The following is a 14,184-nucleotide window of genomic DNA, read 5'->3' as shown; positions in this document are numbered from 1 at the left end:
ACAATGATCACACTTTTAATAGATTTGACTGGATTATATTTTTCCACTTAAAGTTTTTGAAGATGGACATACGCGCTATCTTATAGGCTTTTTGAGTCCCAAACTATTTAAAGGCGGAAAGGGAGATAGAAAGAGTTTAGAGTCACAGTACAGTAATTCCTTATTCTCAAGTTCAGAGTCTGTAAGAAGTATGTAGTTACATTTTCTACTCTTCTCTATGTAGTTCTGGTAATAAAATAACATTTTATTAAAGACTTAAACAAAAATAATATTATAGTTAATGTCTTAGAACCCCTTCATAATGATATTTTGGGGGAACAAGACCGACAACCCCTAGAGGCCACTTCTGTATGACTTCTGAGGTAATTCTCATGAATATTTCAAGCAGAACTGCATAAAAGAAAATGAACCTCCTCCCCAGTAATATAGATGAGGGTTAGGGAAGGCATTAGAGTCAGGGATGTCTATTGTACACAGTAAAAAATACTTTTTAATTTTATGATAGGAATAATATTTAAAGCAAAACTCCCTCCACATCAAAACATTGGAGTCACACTGTCCTGCTTCAGCCATTAGACACCTGTCTCATCACATTCATCGAATGCTAACTGTGCACCAAGTATTACTGTAAGCATTTTACATGCATTATATCATTTAATCCTCAAAGCAACTCTATAAGGTATAGGTAGTTATTATTCCCATTTCAGCAAAGAGGAGGGAAGCTAAATAACATGCCCAGAGGCTCATAGTAAATGGCAGCGTTTGGATTCAAACCCAGGCAGCCTGACTCCAGAACTCACATTTTTAACCTCCAGTCTATGTGGCTGTGCCATCTGAGAGCTGTTTTTGGAGAAGATGTGTGCATTCCAGACCCTTTGAGGACTGAGTCATTCCGTAGCCATGCATCTGGAACTACTGTAGCCTCTGTTTTCCAAACGTCAAGGCAGTTTTGAAATAGCCTTTCTCACCCATACTGTGGTCAGTGGAGCACTGTAACCCCAACAGTGTACTCCTAGCCACAAACTATGACAAAATGGGGGTTCCACTAGGCATTCTGTTCTTGTTTGGGGTTTTCTGTTTTGTTTATAAACCCTGTTATAGACGGTCTTTTTCAAGGTTACACCTTCATCTACTTTTTCTTTTGATTAAAAAGGGATTAAAAAAAAAGATGAGTCAGCAAGCTACACGATTTTGAGAAGTTTAGTGGTGAAAGTTATATTTTCCTTGTAAGACTGCTTTAAATCATTTCTACAAAAATGTCCCTCCCTAGCAAAGTAAAAGTTTATAAGTCTATCAGATAGGGCTTCCCTGGTGGTGCAGTGGTTAAGAATCCGCCTGCCAATGCAGGGGACCCAGGTTCGATCCCTGGTCTGGGAAGATCCCACATGCCACGGAGCAACTAAGCCCATGCACCACAACTACTGAGCCTGCACTCTAGAGCCCGCTAACTCCTGAAGCCCGTGCACCACAACTCCTGAAGCCTGCTCACCTAGAGCCCGTGCTCCACAACAAGAGAAGCCACTGCAATGAGAAGCCCATGCACCACAACAAAGGGTAGCCCCCGCTCGCTGCAACTAGAGAAAGCCCACACGCAGCAATGAAGACCCAACACAGCCAAAAATAAATAAAATAAATTTTAAAAAAAGAAAGAAAGAACTTGTGTGGTGACGGAGGTGTTAACTAAAAACTTAAAAAAAAAGAATCTATCAGGGACCACCTTTTCTTTCACAAATTCTTTGTAGTGCCAAATATAGGAAAGATACTCAGGAATTTAAACCAAACTATGTTATACTGACAATTATTTAAACCATACTTCTATTTTATTACCTGACTTCTAAGTCTTATTCAGTATCCTAGAAATTTCTGATGGCAGAAGATCCTTCAAAATCAACTTCCCTGGCGGTCCAGTGGTTAAGACTCTGTGCTTCCACTGCCTGGGGTGCAGGTTCGATCCCTGATCGGGAACCAAGATCCCGCATGCCATGCAGCCAAAAAATAAAAATTAAAAAAAAAAAAAAAGCAAAGCAATGAAAGATAAAAACTTTCCCATGAGATATTTTAAAAATAAATAAACAAAAAAAGAGTATTTGCTGAGGAACTCTTGGAGGTTAAGTAAGCATTTAATTGGGATTCTTTCATTGAAAAGACCTAGACATTTGTTTCTCTTCACGGGGAAATACTTTTTCTTCCTTGAATCTCCTACTTGTTTTCATTTTGATATTTCAGATATATAGGTTTCACATGTTTTGTTTTTTACTTAGCCAAGCAACATTATACCTTGTAGCAAGACAATAATTTTTTTAAAGTTTCATGAACAATTCCATGCAAGGGGATGGCATCACTAGGTTATTTTAATTTTGCATTTTAGGAAATAACAGTACAACAGTTAATGGCTCATTTGGACTCCATCAGGAAAGACATGGTCATCCTAGAGAAAAGTGAATTTGCAAATCTGCGAGCAGAGAACCAGGTGATACAAGTCTCAATTTATTACTATTAAAATAACTGATTTCATAAGTATCCTACTTGGTGAAGAATAGGACCCTAAAACAATTTCATGTGGTTATTAAATAATTATTAGCAAGTTTTTAGATAAAAGTATACATGTTTAACCATACCTAATCTATGTATACATCATAGTTTCTTGCATACTGAAGAATAACACTTGTATCTTATACAGGTCACATAAAAGAGGAAATCTTTGAGCTACATATATTTTATTAAATTTCTAGTGTAGTTCAGAATAATGTTCTCAGAACTGATAGTAATGTGGCATTTTCCATTTTTTTGGTTCTGTAATAATTATTTTGTCACTTAAGAGAAAAATGTTTCTGTAATTCAGTCAGAACTTTGTTGTTACCCACTAGCTTAAAATATTTTAAAATTTAGAATATCAATCTTTTTTTTTTTAAATAGAATACAGTAGGTCCCCCCTTATCTGCATATTTGCTTTCCACAGTTTTAGTTACTTGTGGTCAACTGAAGTCTGAAAATATTAAGTGGAAAATTCCAGAAATAAACAATTCATATGTTTATGTCACACTGTTCTGAGTAGCATGATGAAATCTTTCACCGTCCCACTCCATTCCCCCCAGGACATGAATCATCTCTTTGTCCAGTGTATCCACACTGTATATGCTACCCACCCATTAGTATAAGAAAAAACATAGTACGTATAGGGTTCAGTACTATTCGAGGTTTCATCCACTTGGGGTCTTGGAACATATCCCCAGTGGATCAGGGGGGACTACCACATTGAAACATAAATACATTGTCTAATGTTATGTTCCTAATTATTTTCTGAATACGATGAACTATTAGTTCTTTTGATGAACTATTAGTTCTTTTTTTGTCTTTATTCTTAATCAGATAATGTATTAGAAATCCACAGAATGTCCAACTTTTGCTTATGCAGGGTTTTTGCTTATGCAGGCCCCTGATAGATTTTTTTTAATAAATCATAATATGGACTTTTGGTTTAACACCAATTGTGTGTGATCTTTCTTTATACCTAGAAAATGAAAATTGAATTAGAACAAGTTAAGCAACAACTGATAGTAAGTGAAACTTTTTTCCCCACTTCAGAATAGTTCATTAATTTCAGAACAAATATTCATTACAAGATCACTTTTTTAATATTTTTATTTTCTTTAAAGAATGAAACCAGTCGAATCAGAGCAGATAATAAACTGGATATCAACCTAGAAAGGAGCAGAGTAACAGATATGGTAATGTGCTTTTAAATGTACTTTTTTGCACTTACTCCTTTTTAATTCCTTTTAGTCTTCTTTTTTTTTAACCTCTTGATAAACCATATCGTTTAGTTTACAGATCAAGAAAAGAAACTTATGGAGGCAACCACAGAATTTACCAAAAATGTAAGCTGCTATGTAAAAGTTTCTCTTCTGTATAGCTCTCATGCCTTATGTAACTGCCTTTATGTGTATCATTTTACAAGTTTGGACTTTAACAAGCTAGCCCTATAGAATCCATGATTTCCTCATAGCTATTATAGTTAACCAGTACTTTGGGGGAAGCTGCTACCAGGTGGATGGTAGTACCTGAGCTGTGACTTCTGAGTCAGAATCAAGCTTTCCAGGTAGCATACTTTTTTTTAACTAAATTATTTTTATATGGAAGAGAACTATTTTTTTAAAAAGACAAGGATTCACAATTAGTATTTCATTGAATGCCTAGGTTCAGTCAAATAAAAAATTTTTATGTTAGATACTGTTTTACTTACCTTTTTTGTCTATTAATTTATTTAATCCTCATATCAGCCTCTGTGTGAGGTAGGCACTCTATTCCCATTCTACCAGTTTGGAAAGTGAGGCAGAAGGAAGTTAAGGTCACACAACTAAAAAGTGGTAGAGCCAGATGTCAACCTGGATGCTAAACTCCATACTCATAACTACTGTTTACCTCAGTAATCCTAAATTGTGATCATTATTTAATCTCTGTGGCTGAGTAAAACCTAGCTTTCTGACTCAGCCTAGTCCTTTTCTTAAAAGTTAAAAGTCACTCGGTCTGCAGTCTAACATAAGAGACATCACTCTTGATTATAATTCAGTAGACGTGAAGGTCCCATTTGCCGTTCTAAGCAGCCTATTCCCTTCTCTAACTTCTTGGCCAGATAAAGGAGATAAACAAGGAAATCAACAAATTCTCTCCCAGCTAATTTCTGAGCTCTAAATATCATCTTATTTCTCTTTCTACCCCTTAGTCCCTATGCACATAGCATTCAGTGTTACCCAACAAGCATTTCTGCCATCTCCTTTAATATTGGTGCCAGTTCATATTATAAACCCAGTTGGTTTTTCCTTTTGCAAAACAATATTTAAAGTTTTAACCATGATATCCTAAGGACTTTATACACATAAGGTGATAGTTCTGTGACTAACATTTTTCCTTCTTAGCTTATCCTCATATATTTAGGTCTCAAATACAGGCATACCTCAGAGGTATTGCAGGTCCATTTCCAGACAACAGCAATAAAGCAAATACTGAAATAAAGTGAGTCACACAAATTTTTTGGTTTCCCAGTGCATATAAAAGTTATGTTTACAATATACTGTAGTTTATTAAGTGTGCAGTAGCACTATATCTAAATAAACAATATCCATACCTTAATTTAAAAATAAGAACTGCTACAAGATGCTAACCATCTTCTGAGCTGTCAGTGCGTGGTAATCTTTTGCAATAGTAACGTCAGAGATCACTGATCACAGATCACCATAATACAGTAATAATGAAAAAGTTTGAAGTATTGCAAGAACCAAAATGTGACACAGAGACATGAAGTGAGCAAATGCTCATGGAAGAATGGCGCCGATACACTTGTTTGACTCAGGGTTGCCACAAAGCTTCAATTTGTTTAAAAAAAGCATGCAGCATCTTCAAAGCACAATAAAATGAGGTATGCCTGTATCTTCCTGTGAGGTTTTTAGTAGAATGTGCCCAGAATGTGATAATCCTAAGAAATAGTCTCCAAATATCAAAGTAGCAGGAATACTTTTTGTCAATTTGTAATATTCATGTAGTGTTATTTTTTCTTTTTAATATCACTGTGCTTTTTTACTGTGTTTCCCCACTTAAAACTTTTGTTACACAAAATTAGCCCATAAGTGAGGATTTCTAAAGTAAACATTTTTCTCCATGATACACAGGGACAAAATTTAATTGTCTTATTCTTAATTACTACAGGATACCAAAACCAGAGGTATTATTTCAGAGACCGGTAACAAAATTGACACTGAAATTGCCTCCTTAAAAACCCTAATGGAGTCTAACAAGCTTGAGACAATTCGTTACCTTGCAGGTAAGGCTGTGTTTGTCAGAGAAAGGAATTACTGTCATTTGATTTTTGGACTTATTAGCTCCTACCTCCTAAGGGAGCCATGGGGCACAGAAGAAAAAAAGGAGGAGCTGTAACAGATCTCCTTTATTGTTTGGTTCCCTGGAGTACTTGGAAAATGTAAGTTTAATAGGCAATAAATTTAGGATATAAGTTTAACAGGCAACTCTGCATCCTCCTAATAGGAAAAAGCATATGGATGTCAAAGATAAACACAAGTACAAAACGATGCAAAGATACACTGGGTATTCCACAATGAAAAAAATGAAAATTTTTAGATAAAGATCACCAAAATAGATATAGACCATGAAAAACCACAGCAAGCAAAGGGGCAAAAACTACCTCCTATCTTGAATCCAACTGACAGAGCAGGGATACTACCCAAAATTAGATTATTTGTCACATACTGAGTTCCTCAAGTACCATGTGACCTTACCAATTTACAGAGCCCCAAGGAGTTAGAAAGAATGCCCTAGTCGAGTAGTACTTTTTTCTTTGTATAAAAAAGTAATATATTTTCATCCTAAATTGTTCATATAATTCAAAAGCAATATAGTAAAAGTGAAAGCCTTCTCCCTCCCCATATGTATTTACTATTAGTAGTATATATCTTTCTAGGCTTTTCCTTCTATATGTGAACATTGCAGATTTTTAAAATAGTAATTAAATGATACTGTACAGAGTACAACGTCTAAAAATTTAACCACGTCTTGATTATCTTTCCACGTGAATACATATACAGACTTTTTTTTTTTACTAGAAAACATACTATTCCATTGTATGAAAATACCATAATTTATTTATCCAAACCTCTATTAAGAGACATTCTGCTCCCAATTGTTTTTATTAAAAACAATATTGCGGGCTTCCCTGGTGGCGCCAGTGGTTAAGAATCCACCTGCCAATGCGGAGGACACGGGTTCGAGCCCTGGTCCGGGAAGATCCCACATGCCGCAGAGCAACAAAGCCTGTGTGCCACAACTACTGAGCCTGCACTCTAAAGCCCATGCTACAACTACTGAAGCCCATGTGCCTAGAGCCCGTGCTCCGCAACAAGAGAAGCCCCTGCTCGCCACAACTAGAGAAAGCCCACGTGCAGCAACGAAGACCCAATGCAGCCAAAAATAAAATAAATAAGTTTATAAAAAAAAAATATTGGACAGAATAGCCATATATATGTGTGAGTAAATATACACATACCCCTTTATGCCCTCATGCTAGTATTTCTATATAATAAATTGCTTATGCACATGTAAAAATTGGGGTCAAAAAGATAGGCACATTTAAAAATTTATGTTATTGTCCAAAATAAAATTGCTGCTTTATACCATCTGTGATTTTCTGGGTAGGCACTAATCATGTTGAAGCGGCAGCAGGAGTAGAGATGGAGCCCCTAGCCCTCAGCTGATGCACACCCCCACTCCCCCTTCCTCTCTTCAACTTGAATGACTTAGCGTCTAAGATCCATTTGAAGAAAGGGTTCTAAGGCTAAAACAAGTTTTGAAAACCCCTATTCTAGCAAAGTCTCTGGAACCAGAGATCTTCTGTCCAATAGGAATGCTAATGGGAAATGCCAAATCAGCGCAGTTTGCAGTGTTCATTCCCACTTTCAAAATAGACCTCAAAGCACCCCAGGTTAGGAAGAGCTTCGTATTCCACTCAGCTTCTTCTAGTGTATTTACCTAAAGAGTTATCTTCCTTTCCTTTTTTCACTGAGGATTTACAACTAACAGTTCTGAAGGCACCACCCTCTATTTTTAAGAGTAACAGCAACTTCCTTGGAGACAGGTACACATAGTGTTGAGTCCTGCTTCCACCACTTGCTAGCAGTAAAACTTTGGGCTTGTTGCCTCATCTGTATGATGGGAATACTATCAGCAACCTCATAGGGTTTTAATTATGGCTAAATAAGATGATACATGAAATTCTTTAGCACACTATCTGGAACATGGTAAGTAGTAGCAGGATCAAATGAGAGAATGTATAATTGACCAGTGGCAACAAGACAAGAAACTGTTAAGTGTTATTCTTTTTTTTTTTTAATTTATTTATTCATTATTTATTTTTGTCTGTGTTGGGTCTTCGTTTCTGTGCGAGGGCTTTCTCTAGTTGCGGCGAGCGGGGGCCACTCTTCATCGCGGTGCGTGGGCCTCTCACTATCACGGCCTCTCTTGTTGCGGAGCACAGGCTCCAGACACACAGGCTCAGTAGTTGTGGCTCACGGGCCCAGTTGCTCCACGGCATGTGGGATCTTCCCAGACCAGGGCTCAAACCTGTGTCCCCTGTATTGGCAGGCAGATTCTCAACCACTGCGCCACCAGGGAAGCCCCTTAAGTGTTATTCTTTCTCCTCAACTGTCCAGCTTCCCCCCGTGTCTCAGAGAGACCTAATCCCATTTCTTAAAATTAAGGAAATGATCTTGTCATTAATCAAGTTTCAGTAAGTAGTGTGATCAAATGGGATAATGTATAGATTTACACATTAAAAATAGGATAGGCTTAACTATGAAAGGCTGTTTCTCATGTCCTTTTTTTTTTTTTTTAATTGTTTGGCTGCGTTGGGTCTTCTTTGGCTGTGTTGGGTCTTCTTTGGCTGCGTGCAGGCTTTCTCTAGTTGCGGCGAGTGGGGGCTACTCTTCGTTGCAGTGCGCGGGCTTCTCATTGCAGTAGCTTGTCTTGCTGCAGAGCACGGGCTCTAGGTGCACAGGCTCAGTAGTTGTGGCACAGGGGCTCTAGAGCACAGGCTCAGTAGTTGTGGTGCACGGGCTTAGTTGCTCCGCGGCATGTGGGATCTTGCCGGACCAGGCCTCGAACCCGTGTCCCCTGCATTGGCAGGCAGATTCTTAACCCCTGTGCCACTAGGGAAGTCCCTTTTGTGTCTTTAATCATAGAAGTTTGCTCTTCATCTCAGAGTCTCTATTTTAATATCATGGCTGTTTAAACAGACTAGAATCTAGGGAGTCCCTAAAAGCCTCACCCAAATTCACCTTCTTAAGGAGAACAGAAAGGTTTTCTATCCAGAATGATGTAACATAGAGAGCAGGTGGTATATTAACTATTTAAAAAGCCTGATGTGGGCCTTCCCTGGTGGCAGAGTGGTTAAAAATCAGCCTGCCAATGCGGGAGACACGGGTTCTAGCCCTGGTCCGGGAAGATCCCACATGCCACGGAGCAACTAAGCCCGGGTGCCACAACTACTAAGCCTGCACTCTAGAGCCCGCAAGCCACAACTACTGAGCCCACATGCCACAACTACTGAAGCCTGTGCTCCTAGAGCCCATGCTCCGCAACAAGAAGCCACCACAATGAGAAGCCCACGCACTGCAATGAAAAGTAGCCCCCCGCTTGCCACAACTAGAGAAAGCCCACAGGCAGCAACGAAGACCCAACACAGCCAAACACAAATAAATAAATAAATTAAAAATAAATAAAAAGCATGATGCTTTCTCTGCCTTTTTTTCTACCTCATTGAGTTTTTTTAAAAGAGTTTCCATTAAAATTTCATTTTTTATTTATAAATTTTTAATAATTATGAAATCATTTTTTCTTTTTGCCATTAAATTTTTTTTGTTAATAATTGCTTCACCATACTGTGTTAGTTTCTGTTCCACAACAAAGCAAATCAGCCATATGCATACACATGTCCCCATATCCCCTCCCTCTTGAGCCTCCCTTCCATCCTCCCTATCCCACCCCTCTAGGTCATCGCAAACCACCAAGCCGATCTCCCTGTACTATGCTGCTGCTTCCCACCAGCCAACTATTTTACATTCAGTAGCGTATATATGTCGATGCTACTCTCACTTTGTCCCAGCTTTGCCCTCCCACCCCATGTCCTCAAGTCCATTCTCTATGCCTACCTCTTTATTCCTGCCCTGCAACTAGGTTCATCAGTACCATTTTTTTTTTTTAGATTCCATATATATGTGTTAGCATACTGTATTAGTTTTTCTCTTTCTGACTTACTTCACTCTGTTGACAGACTCTAGGTCCACCTCACTACAAATAACTCAGTTCCATTTCTTTTTATGGCTGAGTAATATTCCATTGTATATATGTGCCACATCATCTTTATCCATTCATCTGTTGATGGACATTTAGGTTGGTTCCGTATCCTGGCTATTGTAAATAGTGCTGCAGTGAACATTGTGGTGCATGTCTCTTTTTGAATTATTGTCTTCTCAGGGTATATGCCCAGTAGTGGGATTGCTGGGTCATATGGTAGTTCTGTTTTTAGTTTTTTAGGGAACCTCCATACTGTTTTCCATAGTGGTTGTATCAATTTACATTCCCACCAACAGTGTAGGAGGGTTCCCTTTTCACCACACCCTTTCCAGCATTTATTGTTTCTAACTTTTTTGATACTGGCCATTCTGACTGGCATGAGCTGATATACCTCACTGTAGTTTTGATTTTCATTTCTCTAATAATTAGTGATGTTGAGCATCTTTTCATGTGCCTCTTGGCCATCTGTATGTCTTCCTTGGTGAAATGTCTGTTTAGGTCTTCTGCCCATTTTTTAACTGGATTGTTTGTTTTTTTGATATTGAGCTCCATGAGCTGTTTGTATAGTTTGGAGATTATTCCTTGGTCTGTTGTTTCATTTGCAAATATTTTCTCCCATTCTGAGGGTTGTCTTTTGGTCTTGTTTATGGTTTCCTTTGCTGTGCAAAAGCTTTTAAGTTTAATTAAGTCCCATTTGTTTGTTTTTATTTCTGTTACTCTAGGAGGTGGGTCAAAAAAGATCTTGCTGTGGTTTATGTCAAAGAGTGTTTTTCCTATGTTTTCCTCTAAAAGTTTTATAGTGTCTGGTCTTACATTTACGTCTTTAATCCATTTGGAGTTTATTTTTGTGTACGGTGTTAAGTAATGTTCTAATTTCATTCTTTTACATGTAGCTGTCCAGTTTTCCCAGCACCACTTACTGAAGAGGCTGTCTTTTCTCCATTGTATGTTCTTGCCTCCTTTGTCAAAAATTAGGTGCCCATATGTGTGTGGGTTTATCTCTGGGCATTCTATCCTGTACCATTGATCTATATTTCTGTTTTTGTGCCAGTACCATACTGTCTTGATTACTGTAGCTTTGTGGTATAGTTTGAAGTCAGGGAGCCTGATTCCTCCAACTCCGTTTTTCTTTCTCAAGATAGCTTTGGCTATTCGGGGTCTTTTGTGTTTCCATACGAATTGTAAGATTTTTTGTTCTAATTCTGTGAAGAATGCCATTGGTAGTTTGCTAGGGATTGCACTGAATCTGTAGATTGCTTTGGGTAGTATAGTCATTTTCACAATATTGAGTCTTCCAATCAGAGAACATGGTATATTTCTCCGTCTGTTTATGTCATCTTTGATTTCTTTCATCAGTATTTTATAGTTTTCTGAGTACAAGTCTTTCATCTCCTTAAGCAGATTTATTCCTAGGTATTTTATTCTTTTTGTTGCAATGATAAATGGGAGTGTTTCCTTAATTTCTCTTTCTGATTTTTCATTGTTGGTGTATAGGAATGCCAGAGATTTCTGTGCATTTTGTATCCTGCAACCTTAGCAAATTCATTAATTAGTTCTAGTAGTTTTCTGGTGGCATCTTTAGGATTTTCTATGTATAGTATCATGTCATTGGCAAATAGTGACAGTTTTACTTCTTCTTTTCCAATTTGTATTCCTTTTATTTCTTTTTCTTCTCTGATTGCTGTGGCTAGGACTTCCAAAACTGTGTTGAATAGGAGTGGCGAGAGTGGACATCCTTGTCTTGTTCCTGATCTTAGAGGAAATGCTTTCAGTTTTTCACCATTGAATATGATGCTTGCTGTGGGTTTGTCATATATGGCCTTTATTATGTTGAGGTAGGTTCCCTCTGTGCCCATTTTCTGGAGAGTTTTTATCATAAATGGGTGTTGAATTTTGTCAAAAGCTTTTTCTGCATCTATTGAGATGATCATATGGTTTTTATTCCTTAATTTGTTAACGTGGTATGTCACATTGATTGATTTGCATATATTGAAGAATCCTTGCATCCCTGGGATAAATCTCACTTGATCATGGTGTATGATCCTTTTAATGTGCTGTTGGATTCTGTTTGCTAGTATTTTGTTCAGGATTTTTGCATGTATGTTCATCAGTGATACTGGTCTGCAATTTTCTTTTTTTGTGGTATCTTCTTCTAGTTTTGGTATCAGGGTGATGGTGGCTTCACAGAATGAATTTGGGAGTGTTTTTCCCTCTGCAATTTTTTGGAAGAGTTTGAGAAGGATTGGTGTTAGCTCTTCTCTAAATGTTTGATAGAATTCGCCTGTGAAGCTCTCTGGTCCTGGACTTCTGTTTGTTGGAAGATTTTTAATTATGGTTTCAATTTCATTACTTGTGATACGTCTGTTTATATTTTCTAATTCTTCCTGGTTCAGTCTTGTAAAATTGTACCTTTCCAAGAATTTGTCCATTTCTTCATGGTTGTCCATTTTATTGGTATATAGTTGTTTGTAGTAGTCTCTTATAATCCTTTGTATTTCTGCAGTGTCCATTGTGATTTCTCCTTTTTCATTCCTAATTTTATTGATTTGCATCCTTTCCCTTTTTATCTTGATGAGTCTGGCTAAGGGTTTATCAATTTTGTTTATCTTTTCAAAGAACTAGCTTTTAGTTTTATTGATCTTTGCTATTGTTTTCTTCATTTCTATTTCATTTATTTCTGCTTTGATCTTTATGATTTCTTTCCTTCTACTGAATTTGGGTTTTCCTTGGTCATCTTTCTCTAGTTGTTTTAAGTGTAGGGTTAGGTTGTTTATTTGAGATTTTTCTTGTTTCTTGAGGTGAGACTGAATTGCTGTAAACTTCCCTCTTAGAACTGCTTTTGCTGCGTCCCATAGGTTTTGGGTCGTCGTGTTTTGTTGTCATTTGTTTCTATGTATTTTTTTATTTCTTCTTTGATTTCTTCAGTGATCTCTTGGTTATTAAGTAGTGCACTGTTTAGCCTCCATGTGTTTGTGTTTTTCAGTTTTTTTCCTCTAATTGATTTCCAGTCTCATGGCATTGTGGTCAGAAAAGATGCTTGATATGCTTTCAATTTTCTTAAATTTTCCGAGGCTTGATTTGCAACCCAAGGTGTGATCTGTTCTGGAGAATGTTCCATGTGCACCTGAGGAGAAAGTGTATTCTGCCACTTTTGGGTGGAATGTTCTATAAATATCAATTAGATCTATCTAGTCTATTGTGTCATTTAAAGCTTGTGTTTCCTTATTTATTTTCTGTTTGGATGATCTGTCCTTTGGTGTAAGTGGGGTGTTAAAGTCCCCTACTATTATTGTTACTGTCAATTTCTCCTTTCATGGTTGTTAGCATTTGCCTTATGTATTGAGGTACTCCTATGTTGGGTGCATAAACATTTATAATTGTTATATCTTCTTCTTGGATTGATCCTTTGATCATTATGTAGTGTCCCTCCTTATCTTTTTTTTTTTTTGGCTGTGTTGGGTCTTCGTTTCTGTGCGAGGGCTTTCTCTAGTTGTGGCAAGTGGGGGCCACTCACTCTTCATTGCAGTGCACGGGCCTCTCACTGTCGTGGCCTCTCTTGTTACGGAGCACAAGCTCCAGACGCGCAGGCTCAGTAGTGGTGGCTCACGGGCCTAGTTGCTCCACGGCATGTGGGATCTTCCCAGACCAGGGCTCGAACCCGTGTCCCCTGCATTGGCAGGCAGATTCTCAACCACTGCGCCACCAGGGAAGCCCCCTCCTTATCTCTTGTAACAGTCTTTATTTTAAAGTCTGTTTTATCTGATATAAGTATTGGTACTCCAGCTTTCTTTTGATTTCCATTTGCATGGAGTATCTTTTTCCATCCCTTCACTTTCAGTCTGTATGTGTTCCTAGGTCTGAAGTGGGTCTCCTGTAGAGAGCATATATATGGGTCTTGTTTTTGTATCCATTCAGCCAGTCTGTGTCTTTTGGTTGGGGCATTTAATCCATTTACATTCAAGGTTATTATTGGTATGTACCTATTACCATTTTCTTAATTGTTTTGGGTTTGTTTTGGGGGGTCTTTCTCTTCTCTTGTGTTTCCCACTTAGAGAAGTTTCTTTAGCATTTGTTGTTACTGAATTCTCTTAGCTTTTGTTTCTCTGAAAAGCTTTTGACTTCTCCATCGAATCTGAATGAGATCCTTGCTGGTACAGTAATCTTGGTTGTAGGTTTTTCTCTTTCATCACTTTTAAGTATATCCTGCCACTCCCTTCTGGCCTGCAGAGTTTCCACTGAAAAATCAGCTGATAACCTTATGGGGATTCCTTTGTATGTTATTTTTTGTTTTTCTCTTGCTGCTTTTAATATTTTTCCTTTGAATTT

General features: G+C 37.8%; 1 protein-coding gene across 3 annotated transcripts in view; it reads left to right on the top strand.

Annotated features, from left to right (window-relative positions):
* CCDC90B (coiled-coil domain containing 90B) overlaps positions 1-14,184 on the top strand; it is a 60,313-nt gene that overhangs the window by 36,200 nt on the left and 9,929 nt on the right. For 2 of the 3 annotated variants that reach the window (XM_057553918.1, XM_007168553.2), the window contains 5 exons: positions 2,369-2,470; positions 3,516-3,557; positions 3,657-3,728; positions 3,825-3,878; positions 5,704-5,818. In XM_057553918.1, the coding sequence (XP_057409901.1) occupies positions 2,369-2,470; positions 3,516-3,557; positions 3,657-3,728; positions 3,825-3,878; positions 5,704-5,818 (385 nt within the window). The remainder of the gene's footprint in view (positions 1-2,368; positions 2,471-3,515; positions 3,558-3,656; positions 3,729-3,824; positions 3,879-5,703; positions 5,819-14,184) is intronic. The other variant, XM_057553917.1, reaches the window with a different exon arrangement.

Source organism: Balaenoptera acutorostrata, chromosome 9 (assembly GCF_949987535.1).
Source record: "Balaenoptera acutorostrata chromosome 9, mBalAcu1.1, whole genome shotgun sequence".
NCBI classification, from domain to species: domain Eukaryota; kingdom Metazoa; phylum Chordata; class Mammalia; order Artiodactyla; family Balaenopteridae; genus Balaenoptera; species Balaenoptera acutorostrata.
Note: the sequence above shows the minus strand (reverse complement) of the source record. Positions and strands in the feature narration are given on the sequence as shown.